Source organism: Thyridium curvatum (genome assembly GCF_004353045.1).
Source record: "Thyridium curvatum strain D216 chromosome Unknown NODE_27_length_422201_cov_78.887067, whole genome shotgun sequence".
In the NCBI taxonomy this organism is placed as follows: domain Eukaryota; kingdom Fungi; phylum Ascomycota; class Sordariomycetes; order Thyridiales; family Thyridiaceae; genus Thyridium; species Thyridium curvatum.
Window position 1 is genome coordinate 100,555 of NW_022156782.1, and position 18,890 is coordinate 119,444.

The 18,890-nt window shown below is 53.9% G+C and overlaps 7 protein-coding genes across 7 annotated transcripts; 3 read left to right on the top strand and 4 right to left on the bottom strand.

Annotated features, from left to right (window-relative positions):
* Window positions 1-3,273: 3,273 nt before the first annotated feature.
* Window positions 3,274-3,657, bottom strand: E0L32_005246 (uncharacterized protein; the record flags this gene model as incomplete). The annotated part of the gene is made up of 1 exon (XM_031139746.1): window positions 3,274-3,657. One exon carries the CDS (start codon window positions 3,655-3,657, stop codon window positions 3,274-3,276), a length of 384 nt encoding a protein of 127 aa, XP_030996265.1.
* Window positions 3,658-4,298: 641 nt separating this feature from the next.
* Window positions 4,299-7,647, bottom strand: E0L32_005247 (uncharacterized protein; the record flags this gene model as incomplete). Its single annotated transcript, XM_031139748.1, has 6 exons — window positions 4,299-4,662; window positions 4,785-5,056; window positions 5,771-6,790; window positions 6,861-7,285; window positions 7,344-7,374; window positions 7,516-7,647. The coding sequence occupies 6 exons, from the start codon at window positions 7,645-7,647 to the stop codon at window positions 4,299-4,301; spliced, it is 2,244 nt and encodes a 747-aa protein (XP_030996266.1).
* An 841-nt stretch (window positions 7,648-8,488) lies between these two features.
* On the bottom strand, window positions 8,489-11,152 carry E0L32_005248 (uncharacterized protein; the record flags this gene model as incomplete). The annotated part of the gene is made up of 3 exons (XM_031139749.1): window positions 8,489-10,710; window positions 10,760-10,862; window positions 11,024-11,152. The coding sequence occupies 3 exons, from the start codon at window positions 11,150-11,152 to the stop codon at window positions 8,489-8,491; spliced, it is 2,454 nt and encodes an 817-aa protein (XP_030996267.1).
* Window positions 11,153-11,659: 507 nt separating this feature from the next.
* E0L32_005249 (uncharacterized protein) lies at window positions 11,660-11,937 on the top strand (the record flags this gene model as incomplete). Its single annotated transcript, XM_031139750.1, has 2 exons — window positions 11,660-11,831; window positions 11,900-11,937. The coding sequence occupies 2 exons, from the start codon at window positions 11,660-11,662 to the stop codon at window positions 11,935-11,937; spliced, it is 210 nt and encodes a 69-aa protein (XP_030996268.1).
* Window positions 11,938-12,986: 1,049 nt separating this feature from the next.
* E0L32_005250 (uncharacterized protein) lies at window positions 12,987-14,852 on the top strand (the record flags this gene model as incomplete). Its single annotated transcript, XM_031139751.1, has 6 exons — window positions 12,987-13,053; window positions 13,118-13,275; window positions 13,341-13,522; window positions 13,581-14,239; window positions 14,301-14,475; window positions 14,549-14,852. 6 exons carry the CDS (start codon window positions 12,987-12,989, stop codon window positions 14,850-14,852), a joined length of 1,545 nt encoding a protein of 514 aa, XP_030996269.1.
* An 85-nt stretch (window positions 14,853-14,937) lies between these two features.
* E0L32_005251 (uncharacterized protein) lies at window positions 14,938-16,964 on the bottom strand (the record flags this gene model as incomplete). The annotated part of the gene is made up of 3 exons (XM_031139752.1): window positions 14,938-16,536; window positions 16,591-16,677; window positions 16,722-16,964. The coding sequence occupies 3 exons, from the start codon at window positions 16,962-16,964 to the stop codon at window positions 14,938-14,940; spliced, it is 1,929 nt and encodes a 642-aa protein (XP_030996270.1).
* Window positions 16,965-18,311: 1,347 nt separating this feature from the next.
* Window positions 18,312-18,500, top strand: E0L32_005252 (uncharacterized protein; the record flags this gene model as incomplete). Its single annotated transcript, XM_031139753.1, has 2 exons — window positions 18,312-18,413; window positions 18,471-18,500. 2 exons carry the CDS (start codon window positions 18,312-18,314, stop codon window positions 18,498-18,500), a joined length of 132 nt encoding a protein of 43 aa, XP_030996271.1.
* Between the last annotated feature and the right edge of the window lie 390 nt (window positions 18,501-18,890).

Consider the following 18,890-nt stretch of genomic DNA (forward strand, 5'->3'; position numbering starts at 1 on the left):
TCTGAAGTGAGCAGGGGGATGGCAGGGGGGTGGTGTGCCAAGAGTGCCACAGAGCGCTCCAGAGTGCCACAACAGGTAAAACCAAGTCTCCGTTTCGCATCCGGGAATACCGGATAAGAGCGAGCAGTACTCCATCCGCCATCCAGAGTGTGGGGAAATTGGGCGCGCTGGGTGATGAGAAGATATAGATTCGGAGAGCAGCTGCCGTCTTGGGTCTAGAGCGCCGCCGACGTAACGGGGACGGGCATGATCACCTGCTCGTTCGAGTAAGTGCCGGTGGAGAGGTGACGACGACGAGCAAATCACAGCAAATCAAACAAGTCAGACACGCGATAATAAAAAAAGACGCACACCATTCCACGGCCTCGGCGCAATTGCTCTCAAAGGGGGAGATGCGTTCGATATTCATGACATATCCCGCGGCTCCCATACGTCAAGCTGCACGTTTAAGCTTTTTCCAATGGGCCAAGCTGGGTCTGCTTCTTCTCGAAGCGCGGGGATTAGCATCAAACCTTGACACATCAAGGCCCGAATAACCTGGGGTTCATGTCACACGAACGTGACGATCCTCCGGTTAGAGTTCTTGGTATGCTATTTTCCTCCTCCAGACCCAAAGCCAAAATGAACAAAACTCCTCCTGGCCCCTATCCCCTATCTTGGTGGCGCCACCTCAGAGCTGAGGGCAGCAAGCGAACACAAGCTACCGTATTGACGACCCCAGTTTGTGAGCTTCCTAGACGAGTCAGGGCTGCGCTACCAATTTCCTGTGCCATATTTAGCACCCTAGAACCTTCTCTATGGGATCTAGTGTGCGAGCTAATGGAATCACCAGCCCATGGCTTTCTAGTGTCTCGCTAGACTGGCCTCATGTTCGCATTCAGCTGGATGAGGCGACATAACTAAGGACACAACACGGCAAAGCAGCTATGGAAGTGTCGGCTAAAAGAGAGCGAGGTTCTGATCGGACTTTCCGGCTCGTCTCGTCTACCCCAGCCTATCTATCTATCCCCCTTGCCTATTTTTACCTGCCATGTCTCATCTAGCCTTGGCAAGTTGAGCGCCTCTTTCCATTGTCAATCCAGCACTAGAGGGTAGATGCGCAATTCTACGGCATGTCCGACACAGAAGACCTTGTATGGGTTCTCCGGGGTATCCGTCAATTGAAGCTATTCCGGGAATCATTCCATCCCTTGACGTACAATGAGCGGCTGTCTGTTCATGCAACCACCGTGCAGTGCTCTGTCCGCTCTGATAGGCTGCCCGTGTGTCTGGCAGGATCACGACAGTATGTCGAAGCTTGGATAAGGCTAGCCGTGTGGCTTGTACATTCAAAGCAGGAGAGTGCGATATTGCGGCTGAAGAAAACATGATGCCTTACCCGTTGGCAATAGTAAAGGCAGATGTTTTCTATTTGGAACCATGCAGAATTCCCATAGAAAAGATGACGATGATGCCAATTTACGAGACTATGCAGAACAAGTCAATCCCTAGAACCACCTTTGGCTAGCCACAAGGAGACTGAAGAGACCTTACAACGCCCTTCACTTTACTCAGCAAGCCACGGGGGTTACAAGGTATAGATAGTCTCTACTCAGGGCACAAACTGGGTCTATATCTGGTTATCGTACAACGAGGCATCTCTGGAGCCCCTTCTCCAGCATTGTCTTTGTTGACTCTTGGTCAGTCTCAGCTACCATATGAGTCCCTGGAAAGCCCAAGGAACCATTTGGACGTAAAAGATCTATCTAATCTTTCCCTGTGGCCTCCCTAATTAGAAGTCCCCGGCCTGGCCCCCATTTCCGAAAAGCCCTGAGTCAAAGTCCCGGGCCCAAAGGGGTAGTAGGCGTTAATTTACCTTCGCTGCCTCCTCGACCTACCAGGCAAGTCAGAATCAGGAGTTGGATAGTCGCAAGAGAAACAACGGAAATCGCGGTTGATCGCCACAGTTGAGCCGTTGGAATATGCTGGGTGGTAAAGGCCCATGCAGCGCTGGACACTCCATCCCAGCTCATTTCTGCACCCCATGCACTGGTACCTCGTCCAGTGGCACATGTTGGTGTTGAGTATTGAGTCCTTGAGGAGTCAAGATAGGACCGACGGGATGTATGCGGGATGGGTATGATCGATATCGGGTGTTGTGCCAGCTGTTACTGTGTGCCACCCAAGTCAGCTCATGATCGATCTCCATATGTTGCGGCAGCCTGCCTGCACTTACATTATCAGTGTCAAGATAACAGTTGATCGTGTGAGATGGGGACAGAGCATGGCGAACTTTGGCGGCTGGTCGCTCCTTTTCAATGTCTGGGTTTGGAAAGTCGGACATTCTGAAAGCACTTCACTTAACAGGGTGCTCCAGTGAATACAGTTTGAAGTCCTCGGAAGACGACTTCAAGTTCGTGGTGACGGGCACCGGAATAGGATGGTCTTCAATGATCTTCTTGGTCGGGTTAACAGACAACGCATTGGTCCAAGGATGACCGTTATCAGCACAGTCGGTTGCCTTGATGACAACCAAAGAAGATGAAAGCTACGCTGTGGCAGACCTACCGTGACATGTGCCATCATCAGTTGTTTCTGCTTACTGACTTTCAAGTACACCATAAGGACAATGATAGCCCACACGGAAAGAACTCTTGTCATCTTTCTTCAATATGTCAAAAGGCACTGATGAAGATGACGGCGAGACAAAGGACATCTTCAACTCGTCACAAGGAGTTCACATGATTTACTACCAAAGAGACGAAGTTTAATAGTGACACCTGTGATAATATTATGAATGACGGTTGTTGATGACAAGTCTCATGGCCCCTTAAAATGTAAAACGAGTATACTTGGTTGTCAAAGTAATGGACAAAGCTAACCTCAGGTACCAGCATAACTTTTTCAAGATTAAGCATTCAGATATACCAGACTTTTCACACATCCGGTGAATCATATTTGGCCACAACAGTTTATCATAATCCCGTTAGGTAGGACTGAGCAGGGTTCATGTTCTCATTCACAACCATGGCCAGCAAGAACATGTCACTTTCACAAAAGACATGCCAACCAAAAAAATACTGCAGATGTGTATCCCAATTACTCAATGCCAAGCCATGCCTATGTGATATCGAAAAAGAAAAAGAAAACAGTGAACCTCCCAATGCTCCAGGCTCAAACAATCAATGCTATCGCCCGCTCATCTCGACAGCCCACCCCTCCCCCTCCCTCCCATCTCTGCCTCCCTGTCTAATGTCAATCCAACGTGTACACCCCCATCCATCGTCTCATCCCTCATTTCGCCGCCTCAGCGACCCTCTTCTGTGCGAGCCCGCCGAGCTTCTCCGCCGCGGCGCCCAGGCTGCGCGGGTCCGCCCCGCGGATCAAGGCCTGCCCGTTGACGGCGACCTGCTTGCCCTCCTTGAAGAACATAAAGGTCGGCATGGCCGTCACGCCGTAGGCCACGGCGGCCTGCTGGACGTGGTCGACGTTGACCTTGGCGAAGGCGAGGACGCCGTCGACGGCGTGCTTGGCGGCGAGGGCCTCGAAGACGGGGGCGATCTGCTTACAGGGCGGGCACCAGTCGGCGAAGAAGTCGACGGCGACGTACGTGTTGGCGGCGAGCACGGCCTGCAGGTCGGCAAAGGTCTCGGGGTGCTGGACTGAGGCGCCTCCCATTGTGTCTTCTTGTGTGTGTATGTTTTGTTCTCGGAGTTGTGGTGTCTTTGTCTTGTCTGTTCGAGATTTGGAGGTGGGGTGCAGAGGATGAAATGCCTCTTTGTTGCTCGGGGCTTTGTTTGTGATTCAGGAGTTCGCTGGATGTGTGTGACTGCTTATTGTTTGTCGCTTCGTGAAATCGTATTGGAAATATGTGTTGTGAGGTTGTTCTTCGCTAGGAAAAGGTCGTGTTGGGTATATGATGATATCGTGGCATCAGGTTCGGATTTTCGGGGATCAAAGGTGGAGGCGCAGGCGAGTATATTTCCGCTGCCCGCAGCCTTTCGATGGCGTTCACTCTGTTAGTCAGGCTGACCCTGCTGACAAAGCCTTCTGGAGGACTGCCAGACTGGGCTAGAAACACCCCGAAAAATGATAGAAAATCCCCACAGCCGCCCCTGTCATTTAGCGCCAGGTACCGTGGTAGCCTGCAGCTAAATCTGCGACGCGCGTGTATTTGCGTGCTTTGCACCCATGCATTCGTTGGGTCTGTCTCCCCCCTCGCTCGTATCCCCCCCCCTTTGAACCCGCTGACTGCATGCATGAGAATGGCGAGATATAGGAGAGGGAGGACATGTTCGTTAATACCACCCGGGCAGTGACTAGTAGCCAGCAGGAGGCTTGTGTCCCCCAGAGGCGGTGCTGCCGTCGCCAAACGGATCGCGGCTGCTGTCCCTCGTAGTGTTCGCACCCGAGTCGAGCGCTCGTATGGACCTGGCGAGGGATTGTAGAGAGTTGCGTCGCGGCGCCGGGGCTTGCAGCTCGTCGTCTGTCGCATCGTCGACCCGCGCGTGGCGCTGCTGCTGCTGCTGCTGCTGCTGCTGCCGTTGCCTCGGCTCGGGCAGGTAGTCCATGCCGTACTCTGCACGCTCGGCCTCGAAGGCCTTGTCCTCCTTCTTGTCCATGCGCGTCCTCCGGAAGTGGAGGAAGAGGACTACTCCGACGGTAGCAAGAATGACGACTAGGCTGCAGGGCAGGAAAGGTCAGGCTGTCAGTCCGGTGGCCTCGCAGTTTGGGGGGGGACCAGTCTTGAAATCAAAGACAACTGGCCCCGAGAGACCGACGTGTCCCCTGCATGGAGCACTCACACTGAGACAACGATGACAATGATCGTGATGCGCGTATTGTCCGAAGGCTTCTCGCACGTATTGACGTTGCCGTCATTGATACAATCTTTAGCCATCGAGAATGATAGGTCGAGAGAGGTCTCGTGGCGTCGGTTGAGCGATTGCGTCAATTCGAGAGGGGTCTCTGTCGATCGGCCTGGTTCGTCTTGGCTTCGGATGGCAAGTGTCGCGAGGTCCAATGGATTTGGCGAATGGGAGGACAGTGTGCAAAGATGCAAGATGCGCGCTGATGTCTGGCGATGCAAAAGAAAGCAATTCTGTAGTTTCTGGAGCAAGTTGGTTGGGAGATGGACGGGAAAACAGGGAGACGAGGACAAAAGGCACTACAGAGATGTGAAGACCAAAAACGGACGACGGACTGGAATTCAGGGGGCGAGAATGGCGACAATGCGGTCTAGAGAATTCGAGGACAGCGACTCGGGGTCGCGTATTCAAGGCTACGTTCCAGCGTTTCAGTGGAGCTCTAGCGTAGCACTTTAGGGGGGGACTAGATCCATGTTGTACCTATGCACGTACATACGAGGGCCTGTTTCACCTACAATGGCCTCACATGCACAGCCCGTCCAGCGAACCTTTCCCTTTCCCCCTTGCCAATGCCGACTTTGCCATGATTCCTATATGTAGCCAACTATTGAATGAAATCAAATGCGTCATTTGTCGGTGTGATGATGCCAAACAGTGCAGTTGATTGGTCTGGATGCTCAACCGCCGAAAGTGCGCTGATATCACGACCACAAAAAGCCTGATCTGGCCGCCCGTCCGTGGGACAGATGAAAACTTATGATATACCAATATTCGAGGTGCAGAAAAACAAAACAGGAAAATGGAAGTTGAACCTAGAATCGACCAATAGTTAGCATTGGGAGAGCAAGAAGCATCCGACATGTAGTTTCGCACCGACCCAGAGCGCCCTCCCCTCCCTCCCTCTCCATTCAATCCAGTCACACCTGTTTGCGCTTGTCATCCTTCTGCTCCTCCTCCCACCGCTTCCCCATCTGCTTGACCTCCTCGTTGATCTTCTTGATGTGCTCCAGGGCCCCGGGCCACGGCTTCCGGCCCCGCCCCGTCTCGAACAGCCGGTACACGGCCGGCACGTCGACGCCCTCCATCAGCAGGTGGTGCAGCCGGCCGTGCCTGAGCCAGAACTTCCACCCTTGCCACCCCCAGCTGCCCAGCCGCTCGTTGATGCCCGTCCCCGCCGCGTCGTTGAGCCAGCGGTACGTCGCGCGCGAGTCGAGCCGGAACCCCCAGTACGGCACCGGCGCCGACCGCAGCGCCGCGCAGACGAACGCGTACTGCCCGTCGATGTCCGCGCGCATCTCGGCCGCCGTCGGCAGCGGGTAGCCGCCGCTCCAGACGGACGCCAGCGCCATGGACAGCAGGTCGTTGGTCACGAAGGGCCCCTTGAGCATGAGCATGTGGCCCAGCACCGCCAGGCTCTCCGGGTACTGCTCCGAGATGAACCCGCGGTACAGGCGCGCGAACCTCTCGCCCGCCGCGTTGTGCGGCGCCGCCAGGACCCGCGCGTAGCCGTCGGGCGCCCCGGCCGGGTCCGTCGGGTCGCCCCGGCCGCCCTGCTGCAGCAGGGAGAGGTCGTACTGGTACCCCGTGCAGACGATGATGGCGTCGAGCTCGTCGACCCGCCTGCCGTCGGTCAGGACGACGGACCGCGGGCCCACCACCTCGCGCACGCCGCGCACGCTCTCGACGTGCCCGTCGCGGATGTAGTAGGGCAGGTGGTCCGAGAAGAAGGGCACGCGGCTCAGGAGCGAGGGCGGGGGCCTATCCGGCGCGAAGGCGGGCACGTCCTTGAGGAAGGGGAAGGCCTGCATCCGCGCCGAGGTCAGGCCCTTGCCCATGAGCCATGCGCACAGGAAGGCCGAGCAGCTGGCGATGTAGCGCACCACGTAGCCCATCCGGCGCGACATGCTGTGGTCGAATGCCTTGCCCTTGACATTGCGCGGTAGCTGTGAAAGACGACTGTGTCAGAAGACGACTGGCTCATTTCCTAGGGTGCCTTCCAAGGAGGAGACTCACTACCCAGTATTGGCCTCGGTGGCTGGAGTAGAGCTTCCCTGCGCCTGCTTGCTTCAGGAACACGAGAGTGTCGGCCCCCGTCGCGCCGATGCCGACGACCAGGACATTCTTGCCCTTGTACTTGTTTGGATCCTTGAACTCGCGCGAGTGGATCACTTCGCCTGCAAACTTCTCCTGGCCCTTGATGTCGACATCGCGCTTGCTGTTGAGGATGCCGGTAGCCAACACAAGCCTGTCAAAGCGATGGGTCTCTTCCTTGCCTGTCTTGGTGTTCCGCGCCGTTACGAGCCAGTTCTCGTCCCTGTCATCCCTCCTGACCTTGGTGACTGCCTCAGAGTAGCGTATGTGAGGGTGCAAGTCAAACTCTTTCGCATAAGCCTCCATGTACTTGCCAAGATCTTTGGCCGGCGGGTGCGTAGGAAACTCTGGGAACGTTTAGTGAACCCACGTATCCTCGCTCTGCAGCTAGGGAAGAAAGCTTACCGTCAGGCATCGGGAAGTCGGTGAAGGCATTCTGCTTGCAATCAGCTTTCGAGTCTGATGATCACCAGCGGGACCCGGAAGAACCAACACATTGTTTCGAGGTGTTAAATGAAGTCTGCTCCAATGCCGTAAGCTTGGTCACGTCGCTCTTTGGCTTCCACAAGCCCCCGACCGCGTCGTCCTTGGTGAATGCTGTCGGGTTCAGCCCTTCCTCCTTCAAGTTCTTGATGGCCGCCAGGCCGACCATGCCGGTCCCCACGATGCAGACATCCTTGCCTATGACGCGTCCGTTCCGGGTCGTCATGATGCCACGCTATTAGGCTCCAGACCACAGTTTTGCGAGTGAGAAGCCCTATTTCCTCCAAGCTTCTAAGTGAACTGCAGGTGCAGCAGAACGAGATGGCGTCAAACAGAAGTATCAATGACAACCACAATGCGTTCCGGTTCGGTGGGCATCTTGCAAGATATATCCGCCCAACATGCGCGGGAGGTTCGGCAGGGGGGGTGGAATATCAGGCAGGTTAACGAATAACCTAGCGTATGATCCTTCATACCTAACCCTGCTCAAGGAACCATGTATGCCTTGCAAGATGCAGCCATCAATGCGGACTTTTAAGCAAGCAACTCCACTTCCAAACTTGGTGAGCTCGATGGAGAGGTCGAATCTCTTCTCGAGTCTCAATAGAGAGACACCAGCAGAGATCTATCTGTTTTGCAAATAGGCAGCGTGCAGGATGTTTTCAGCGTCAATGCAAGCTCTTCAAATTTACAGGGCTGACACCTTTGAAATGTAAGGGTCACGTCAGCAACTCCGGATCTCCCTGGAGTGCAAGCGTATCTGACCTCAGCACTAACAGCCGAAATGGCTTTGGTCCACCTTCGAGCTTTGTTCGTTGGACCAACCAAAGCAGGATAGCAATAAGTCCAATGTCCTTTGACGCGAGTCAGGCCAGCTCATGTTAAAGCCTTTGATCATGGGCTTCATACTCTACCTACTTGGGGGCTCGCTGACCAATCCATCCGCTGTAGCAGAAGCAATAGGATAGGCCCTCTGGAGTCAAGGCCTTGAGGAGCTCGGATTGGTCAACATGGTACCATCAAAGCAAATGATTCCCAATGTTCTCATAGCGTCATAAGCATCATATCTAGAAAGCCGTCCACGCATCGGCCTGTTCCCAGTCCATGTTCTCCAGCCAACTCATAAAGTCATCATCATTGCCCAAGTTTAAAGGAGCGCCACCAAAGAGATTATGCCCCCCAGGCTCGTTAATGATAATCCCCTGCAGGTCCAAAGAGGGATCGAACGGCTCGGCTGCACCTCCGGCATGCAAGCCGCTCGTCACCCTGAGCTGAGGATCCACGTGCGGCTCCAAGCAGAGCGTCTCGGCGGCACCTCCTCCCGGAACCATCAGCGACGGCGGCTCGAGGATCCTATCAAGCAACTTGGTGATGACCTTCTGCCCCTGCTGACACATCGCATACGACCCATCGATCGGGTCGACGGTGCCCAGCCTCGCCGCGAAGACGGCCAGGTCCTGGATCGTCTTGCTCCGCGGCAGGAGGTGCATCTCCGGCCCCGCGCCGCCGGCCCCCGCGCCCGCGGCCACCATCTGCATCATCCGCTGCTCCTGCCGCAGCAGCTCCACGGCGATGATGGCCGCGCACCGCAGGCCGTGCGACACGAGCAGCGCGGCGAAGTGGATCTGGAAGGTGCCCGCGATGTCGGGCCGCTGCGTGATGATGAGGACGTCGCCAAAGATGAGGCGCGCGACGGCGACGAGCCGCTCCGAGCCGGCGCCCGCCTTGCGCACGACGACACGCTGCAGCAGCATGTCGTTGGAGCGCGAGGCCTGCCGCAGGGAGCTGCGGCAGAGCATCGCGCGCGGCTCCATGTTGTGCGGGTCCGGCACCTCGTCGCGCGCGCTGGCCAGCCAGGCCGGCATCGACGCCCAGTGCGCCCGGCCCTTGGCCTCGATGGCCTCGGCGCGCTGCAGGATCTCCTCGCGCGAGTAGTCCGTCAGCGCGAGGTCGAGCACGTCCTCCCTCTGGTCGGCGAAGGGCATGTACGCCTTGAGCCAGGTGATGCCGTCCAGGCGCACGCCCCTATTGAAGCCGTTCTCGTCCAGGTTGGCCAGGGCGGCCTCGAGGTCCGTGCCGTGCAGTGCGAGCTCGGCATCGGTCAGGTCCAGGATCTGATCACGGGTGCAGTGTCGGTAGGAAATCCGGGGCGGGCGGCCCAGGAAACTGGCGAGGCTCATCTCGACGGCGTATGACATCAACGAGACTCGCCTGCGCATCTCGAGGAGAAAAAGAGGCAAGCGGGCCGTCGTCGTCGCCGGCAGCTTCTGGTGCAGGCCCATGGAGATGATGGCACTTAGCATTTCTCCCGCAGCCCGGTAGGAGTGGTAACTCCTGTCGCCTTTGAGGATCCCAACCAGATCGGTATCTGTGAAGAGCAGCCAGAGAAACATGTCCTCCATTGACTCGCAATCGCGGCAAAAGCCCAGGCACATGGTAGAGACCTCGGCCATCTTATTGGCCACCCCAGTCCGCGTGAGCTTGTTATCCCGCAAGAGAGGGTCGAATGGGTCAATACTGCTAGCACTGATTCCGACGATGGCAGCGATGATGCCAATAACTTCCCATCTGACATTGAAACCAGTGCCGAGACGAACCCAGTCGATCGGTTTGATATCCTTCTGGAACTGGAGTGGGATCTGCGTGTTTCGCCAAATGAGCTCGACCAGTCGCCGTATCTTGTCCGGCTGCTGGCTCATGAGGGCGTCACCATGATAAATCCACAGTCTGTTGAGCCACTCCTTGACAATCCATTGGAGGGCCGGTTGCCAATTGACTTTCGTGGTCTCGTAATACCGCGTGACAAACTGGTTGATAAGGTGCTTGTCTTTGAGAAAGGATAAAGCCTCACAACTTTGGATAACACGAGCATGCGGGATGGAAACATTGTGCCTAAACTCCACGTCGAGCTCGGGGAAGATGCCGTCCAATTTTCCGAGTGCCTCTGTGAAGATGGACGAGTAGTTTGTCAAGCCGACAAAGTCGGGACTTGCCGTGACGATGGCATCTTGTCTGAAGTCCGGAGCCGGCGCGGAAGCGGCTCTATGCGGTGCGGCCGGCGGCTCGGCAGAAGTGGCCCTTGGCCGCTGGTGGTTTGTTCCAGATGTACTAGAATGGCGTGCATTCGACGCCCGGACATCAACCGTTGGCGTCGGCCTTGAGGCCGTCGCGGGATTCGGTGTTGGTGTTGGCGACAGGATACCTGGCGAAATAGGCTGGTAGGATTGCGGTGTACGCTTCTCATATATAGTCAGTCTCAGATGGAACTGTACGGCACTGACAGCAGTCCCTAATGGAGAAGTTACTTGCTAGCATTCGGGCTTCGGAGACGCACTGACCTGGGTTAAGGGGTTTGGATGATATAGGCACTGGTTCTCGCGGCGACGCTTGACGCATCGACCACAGACGGGTAGCGTGTGGTCGCACCTGAGCTTGCTCTTTCTACAGGGCTCACAGGACTGAAGCTTGCCATTCCGACGATACTTGGTGGTGAGGGTTTGCCTCGTTGGCGTCGACCGTCCATCCATGAGCTTCTGTCGGCGTGGTGCACAGGACAATTAGTCTCGCTCGTATAGGCAATTTGTGAGTTTCCGTTCTCTTACGGAAGGAACAATACCGGGGGAAACATCTGGAACGAGTGTTCGTCGTTGTTGGTTTGGTTGTTGTAAGTCAGAGATGTCGGCATCGGAGTTCGACCAAGTGAGGAGATCCGAAGTGATGTTCAATGTCATATTCGTTAGAGTGAAAATGATTGGTTTTCATTCCGATGCTCCACACATTGTCGGAGTTCAAACTCCTATCAGTCTTTACCCAAAGGAGCTCGGCGAGTAAGCATAAGACAAGCGGCCCACACTCTGTCAAAGCTAACTACGTACTTCCGCGAGCTAAGATGGCGTCACCTCCAGTTTTCTTCCAATATATGTAAGGCTACTCCGTGATGCGTCCTCGCCGAGGTGGGTACGAAGCGGTGGGTGTACGTGGATAGGCTCGTGGAGGTGACGAATGCCGACGAATCTGATATGAAGCCTTGGTTTAGCATTCTCGGAATCGATTCCTTGTACCTCTTCATCTGCATATAAACCTCTTCTATGGCCGCTCACGGGAGTAAGCTGGTCTTATTCTACAACAGCTGGATTCAAGACAATCTTCTTACAAGCTTTCCACACGTCGATTGAGGTTTGCGACCAACCTTGCTTAAACAACTCAACAAGCCATATCACACATCAAGTGTCTGCAACATGCCTCTCAGCTTCAACAACGTCTTCTCCTCGAAGCAGTCCAAAGAAAGCACATCAGATGCGGCATCAACCAAGACATTGACCGACGACTCTTCGTCTACATACTCCTTCCCCACGAAGGATACTCCCAAACAAAAATTTCAGACCGACAAAGAGAAGGAGCTTTTGCAAGGTAGTTTCCTGCCTTCCCGTTGCCTATTGTATCGTATGCCACATGTGCTAACTGAACCTTTCGAATAGCTGCTTACAAGAACTCGGTCCAGATGGGCAATTGTTAGGTCGCTTCCGTGGGCCTGACATGACAATGATGAGATTTTCTGACGACAATGATTTGATTTCTTGATGGACCGCATTTGGCACTTCGGCATAGGACTGCGTTGCATGGGATCGGATCCATGTTATACGCTGGCTTGGGCGTACTGGATAGGATGGACTGATGAGTAATAAGGACAACAACACTGACTGCCCAGAATTAAAGCTATCGAAATATATTTCCAATCTTCCCAGTCCCTCAATTGAATCTCATCAAGGTAAGCGCTGGGCAATTCCAAAGTGAATGTGCCTCATAACTCTATCATGCGGGTCCACTGTAGATCGTTCATAGTTCTGGCGATCTTGACGCGCTCACAGTGCTCGCGAGGAACTTTTGACCTGTAGGATTGGATGACAGAAGAACATGACATCAAAAAAAATACAAGGAAAAGAAACAGACAACCGCGCCTTCAAGCGAAGTTCGGTCCCCACTCGAGGACTGTCGGCCCCAACATCCAAGAAGTCTCATCCTCACGGTAAGCGGGAACACCGACCACCGTTTCTGGGGTCAAGATGTCACACTGCCTGTCAGCACAGCCTCCCAGGAAGTCTGTCTACCAACGGGAGGAGCCACCGAGAGGGTGGTAGCAGTCAGGCAACGACAACGAGCAGACCCGCTCACGGGACAAGTTGGGACGAAATAAGGTGTGGCAGAAACCCCTTGGCATTAAGATTGACATTCAGCTCTGGTTTTAGCGGCATCATCTTCCACGGCGGGGCAGTGCATTGAGTTGGACGTCCCCGGCAAATCCATGCTTCAGTGGCTCAAGTCGGCCTAGAGTTACTGCGATCTGACATGTTTTATTCGTGCCAAGTCCTGCGAGAACATGGGTAGCTTAAAGTACTCCGCCAATGGCGCGCTTCTTTTTTGGATGACAGTCAATCACGATGCCGTAGCCCATCAGCTCAAGGCGCGGTGAGTTCGGGTCTGGGTATATAGGTATGTCCATCTCGAGGTTCTCTTGGGTCGGTGGCCCAACGACCTCAAGCTTGATAGTATCTGCACTTGATCGTCATGTTGCGCTGGCTAACACTCACGGCCCTCGCGCTTGGCTTTGGCCAAGCCAAGGCTTACCTGGCAGGTATGTGGGAGACACATTCCGTGAATTATATGGCATCCTCGCCATCGTACTCACTGATCCGTAGAGAAGCCTAGCGAGCTGGCAAAACCGGAGATCTTCAAAGGCCAGGATGACTTTGGCCTCGATACTTTTGGGATGTCTCTCTCCCAGTATGGAACTGGCAATGAGACGGCGGAGCTGGTAGAGCGACAGAAAAGAAAGTGTGATCCAGGCTGGACCATGGTGAGCCACTATTGCCGTTACTTTGCTCCAGTTCAATGAATGCATCACTAAGCCTGAGTTCGCAGTGCCCAGACGGCGTATATTGCACCAAGATTGGCTATTTTTGCTGCCCTAACAACAACGCTGTCGGCTGCGAGAATGGTCAGACCTGCTGTCCTATGGGCGGCTGCGCCAAAGTTGGGTTTGACTGCTGTCCTAACGTGAGAGGTGCTTGTCCCAAGGGATCCAGCTGCTGTTCCGCGCCATCGTAGGTATCGACTTTCCCTGTGTGGCAAGAATCATAGAGGCTGATAGAGTGATCACAGACAGAGCTGCCAGCCCATCGGCGGGTCATGCTGCGGCACGGGTGCCTGCAAAGCAGGAGAGTCCTGCTGCAACGGCCAGGGCTGCGCGTCCGCGGGGAGTCAATGCTGCGGGACCGGCCAGTGCCCCAAGTCCTCCAAGTGCTGCGTCGACGAGGACGGCGACTACTACTGCGCGGCCTCGTGCGTGCCGAGCCTCATCTTCCCTTACGTCAAGGGCCTGCTCGACGAGGTCTACGAGAACATGTGCCGCGGCGTCGCGGCCCACAGGTCGACCAACGACCCGCAGACGGCCATCCTCACGCTCGACCCCAAGAGCGGCAAGGACCTCCGGAAGAACAAGGCCACGCGCCGCAAGGCTGCGCGCTGCACGGGCTCCGGCAAGATTAAGTGCCCCAAGGGCTGGAGCTGCGACGAGTTCCCCTTTGCGTCGAGCATCGAGGGCGGCAGCGGCGCGCAGGTTATGTGCGTGCCGCGCTGGCACAACGACTGGCAGGGTACCTACTACAACTCGTGGCTCTCGGAGCAGATTAACAGCGGCAAGCTGAGCCGCGGTGGCAAGTATCGGGTCAAGCTGAAGTACATCGACTGCTCGCAGTACACCAAGCGCGACGTTACTACGAGGGCCGACTCTAATCCTGTGCTAAAGAGCGACGGAAATGGTAAGTGGATTTGCAATGGAATGCATTGAGACGTCTCTGGTCGGTAATAATACTCTTTTAGTAACCATACTGGCCGAGTCCATTTTTGGAAACTACTCCCAGGGCGGAAACGCAATGTTTATTGCCCTTACGGAGAATGAGAACCAGCCTGGCCAGTACACGCTCGACTACAAGGTCTCCAAGGGTCAATTGATGTCTGGGGCGATCGTAGATGATGAAGGAGAAACACTAGCTAAGTATGTATCTGCGCGAGATTCTAAGCCATAGGCCTGGGGGTTGACGCCGTCCAAACTAACACTATTGGTACAGTCTTACCTCAACTACCTCGGACTCTTCGAGCAGCGTCTCAGTTGATCTCGAGGACGACTATGGCGACATCACATTCCTAGGCTGGACAAAAGACAGTGACGTGAATGTCGATTACAGTGTCAAGGTGTCGCCTTCCTCGCCTTCCACAACGCCGTCATCTACCACCAGCCTGAGAGCCCCAACCTCTCCAGTACCTCCTCCAGCGTCCGGTTCAAACCCACCGGCTTCGTCTGCGTCCTTGGCATCTGTGAACTTTCTGCTTTTTGTTGCCGGGGCTGTGTTAGTTTCATTCTTGCAGATTTGATATCCTGCCTGATCTTTTTTAGTACACTATTCTTTAAGCACACATACAGTAGCCTTATGATTGCCATAAAATGAACGATTCAATTCTAGAATGCATGGATGGCATTGACAGCAGACCGGAGCTGGTCCCCGTCGTCACACAAGGCGAACACTACCCGATCTGGTCTCAATACCACCAAAGCCTTGCCGCCAACCTCTCTTGCCAACCGATATGGGTCGTAGTACTGTGGTTGTGGGCGGCCCTCGCAAAGTGTCTTCTGTTCAACGAACTCTTCACCAGTTGCAAGACGGTAGACTAATTCGGTGCCAATATTGTTCGGTTGCAAGTCGGCATTTGCGACATTGAGAATGAATGTTGTTTCTTCCTCCCTGACTAGCCCCTTCGAGATCTTGTTTACGCCCCGCACGCTTTCTCTTGCCTTGGCCAGATCTCGAATAGATTCCAAGATTGAAACAATTTGGAATAAGCCCGTCTTGTGCGGCGCGAATATCACATCATCTGTGAACTTGACCGCTTTTGTCTCAGGCGTCTGTTGTACGGCTACACAATACACTTGGGGGAATGTTCTCCCTCCACCCAAATCTGGAAGAAAGGCCATACCTGTTCCAGGAAGCCATTCGTATCTCGCCATGCCTTCGCGTCGATTCCCTAGCTCGAGGTGATGTTTCCAACTTGGTACCAATTGAATGGCCCAAAGGTACCATTCTCGAAAGAAGATTTTGGCCGCATTGGTTTCCGTAACATAGTTGCCATTCTCAATTGTCGACGCAAGAGACTTGTCGAACTGCTGCTTCCTCTCCATGTACCAGCCCTCAAGAATCTTGCCGAATCTCGACGAGTCAGCTGCTAGAGCCGGATTGTGGGTTATCAGCGCCAGGCGCCAAGCAAGGGATATGGCATCCCGAAAGCCTGACGCGATTCCCTGGCCGCCAAAGGGAGGGAACACATGAGCCGCATCCCCGCAGAGTGCAACCCGGTCCTTTGCCCATACGTTGCAGCTCCTGGCTGAGAATTTGAACGGCCGGCAGCGCAACACCTTGATGCAGTCTTCCGGGTAGGTGATGTCCTCCGTATCGAGTCCGTACTTGCTTCCCCGATGAGTGATATAGGGATAGACAATCTCGCGCATCTTTTCGGGGCTGGACATCGCATGTCCATCCTCTCCTGGAAGCACCACGTATTCGAACCGCCAGAGTCTGTCCCGGGGCAGGCCAAAGCGGCTGCAAATAGCTGCGCGCTCGGGATTGCACAGAAACCTGAACTCGACCGGAAAGAAGGAATCGTATACTTGTTGAGGTGTGTAGCCTTTGGACCAGAGCGGGAACGCAGGATGGGCCTCCGGAGTTGGGAGCGCAACTTCCCAGTTCAAAGCGACCCAAGTCTCCTCATAGGACATTTGAGAAACCTGCAGGAGCTGCACGCCACGGGGCTCAAGGTAGTTCTTTCTTGTAAAACCAGTCTTGCCATCTGCGCCCACAAGGAATTTGCTGCGGATCTGCTTCTCTATACCATTTGCATCCACGTACGATACGTACACCCAGCTGCGATCTTCGTGGATGGAGGTAACATTGCAGCCTACCCGAAGATCCGAGCTCTTCAGGTTTTCAATCTGTGATCTAAGATGTTTCTCGATTGCGGGCTGCTTGTGGCAGACGAACCCTGGGTGCCCAGTGCCGCCTTCGGTCTTGGATTCGTTTCAGTTTGTTTTCCGGGTAGATAAATCATAGGGCAGACGTACAGTGTTGTAGTTCATGACCATAAATGGGGGTTTGTAGAGGTCGTAGTGGACTCCGGAAATGAATCTGAAGTTTCCCATGCCTGAAATCTGCAACTGTCAGTTAAGTGTTCAAGCTATCTTGACGCATCGACCATGGGAGGCTTGCATTGACCAATGTCTGTAAAGACCTTGTCGTATATACCACACGCCTGTAAGAAGCGAACACCTTCTTCGTCGAGAGCGATGCCTCGGGGATCAGAAGTGATTTCGCGCTCTCGTTCCAGCGTCACATTCGGGACCCCGAATTGCCCCAGAAGGACTGAAAGCATAGCTCCAGTAGGGCCACATCCACAGATGACCACATCTGTGGTCTCTTCAAAAGTGTCGAATGTCATCTTCAGTGTTGTTAAGTAACGTAAAAGAACGCCAATCGTTGTACTGAATCAGCCAGGTCCAGGGTGTTAGAAATGGGCATACCCATCACATCACAATAGAGTCTCGATGGGCTGGACAATGTCTATTTGTTTTACTCTTGCCTTCAGACAGTCGTCGTCAAGGTTCACGTTGGGGGAATCACTCTGAAGTCGACGGAGAGCTGGCACTTCGACCCGAATCTTGATTGCGGGACGGCTTGCGGGACATTTATCATGCTATGGGTCGGGTCCATTCACAATCGCCGGCTTTGTTGCGCAACATAGGTTGAATCTCTCAATGAAACCACCTAGAACTATTCCTTAAAATGAGAAGCTCAGCGCAGAAAACTTTGTATCCAGGCACTTCAGCGAATATCGGATAACCTTATAATACACCAGAGGCCTAAACGGACTGCTTCGTTGTTCTATGATGGATCAAGGGACGTACGCCATGGTCCCGCCAGATCCCAGAAGTTGCGGGGCGTTTGCGGGACCAGTCCTTGATCCCTTTGACAGACGGCGGGACAATCTCAGCCGCTCTAATTAAAGCACTGGGCGTGAGAACCGTAAGTAATCTGTGAGTACATTACCGATTGTTCTTGCTTTCTCGTCTGACTAGAGCACCTGTCGATTTTTCAGAACGAGATTTGCCGAAGATAATCGCAAAGCTATAAGACGTTGGATGTGATTCACCTCGATCTTATATGAAAACGACATCTCCGTAAAAACACCGCTCATTGATCTTTGTTGTGCAGTCGTCTTTCGAATTGACATGAATCTAGAGATGAGCTTTCTTTATTGCATATATTTTCAGAAAAACTATTCTCGGGATGAACGGGCTCGTGTCTCCTAGTTGAGCAGCTCATATGTCGCCATCGTGGCGGATGATGATGTAAATTTCTTGCCCCGAAGGGCAGGCACCTGCTTCATTTGAACAAGTCGGTCCTCCTGGAGGCTTGTTTAGGGTCGAATCAGATGCCATTTCTCGACTCGGCCTAATCAAAACGGCTGTGCCGCAAGACAGCCGATCTGTCGAGGTGGCATTTAGAATGGAGTTGGTGTCCCATGCCTTCCTGAAACGGTAAAAACGTAATTCAAATGCTGATAGCAATTGAATATTGTAAAAGGATTGGCTGCGTCGTCTACAATGATACTCGGTGTTTCGGATCGGAGTATCAAGAAGTGTCCAGGCAGTGAGCCAAGTCATGAATATTTATAGCACCTCTACCACCCAACTGCAAGCTTCCCCCCGAGATGACTATTTCACCCATCACTTTCAGGTCGAGTTGAGAATCTACTTACGAGTCCGGCACCGACTACTATATCACTATGAAGATCATCCTCGCTCTCGCTCTTGCCCTTCAAGCCTGGGCCGGCCTTGCTGCTCCCGTTGCAGACGCTGGATTAGCACAGGAGGTTCAGCCCCGCCAGGTGAGATGCTCGACTGTCCAGATGTGGCATCATACATTAACTGATTTGACGGTGTAGTGTGGAGTCAATCCTCATTCGCATTGCTAGGCTTATGAGAAAGTTCGCCGGGTTGTGGTGGACAGAATGGGTTGAAGGCGGCTTTAGGCCTTGGGTTCCCTTATCTATGTATTCTTTTTCTCGAGGTTGAGTGAATGTATACATCCATATACGAGAACCATTGCGAGGGATTCGATTGAAACTGGCTTTTCAAGACTTGAAACATATGATCAAGAGAAACGCGTTACCTTCTTTGGCTATTCAATTCATGCCTCTAGAAAAAGTGATTTAAGCTTGAAATTTGGCTTTGGATGACACAAGGATCTTGATTTTACACCAGAAATCATCTCTCCAAGGATGTTTTCACCAGTGCCTGAACACCCATGAAGCGTTCCGATATTACGCGTGACCTCAGGGAAGATGTCGCTTTTAGAGGCTTCT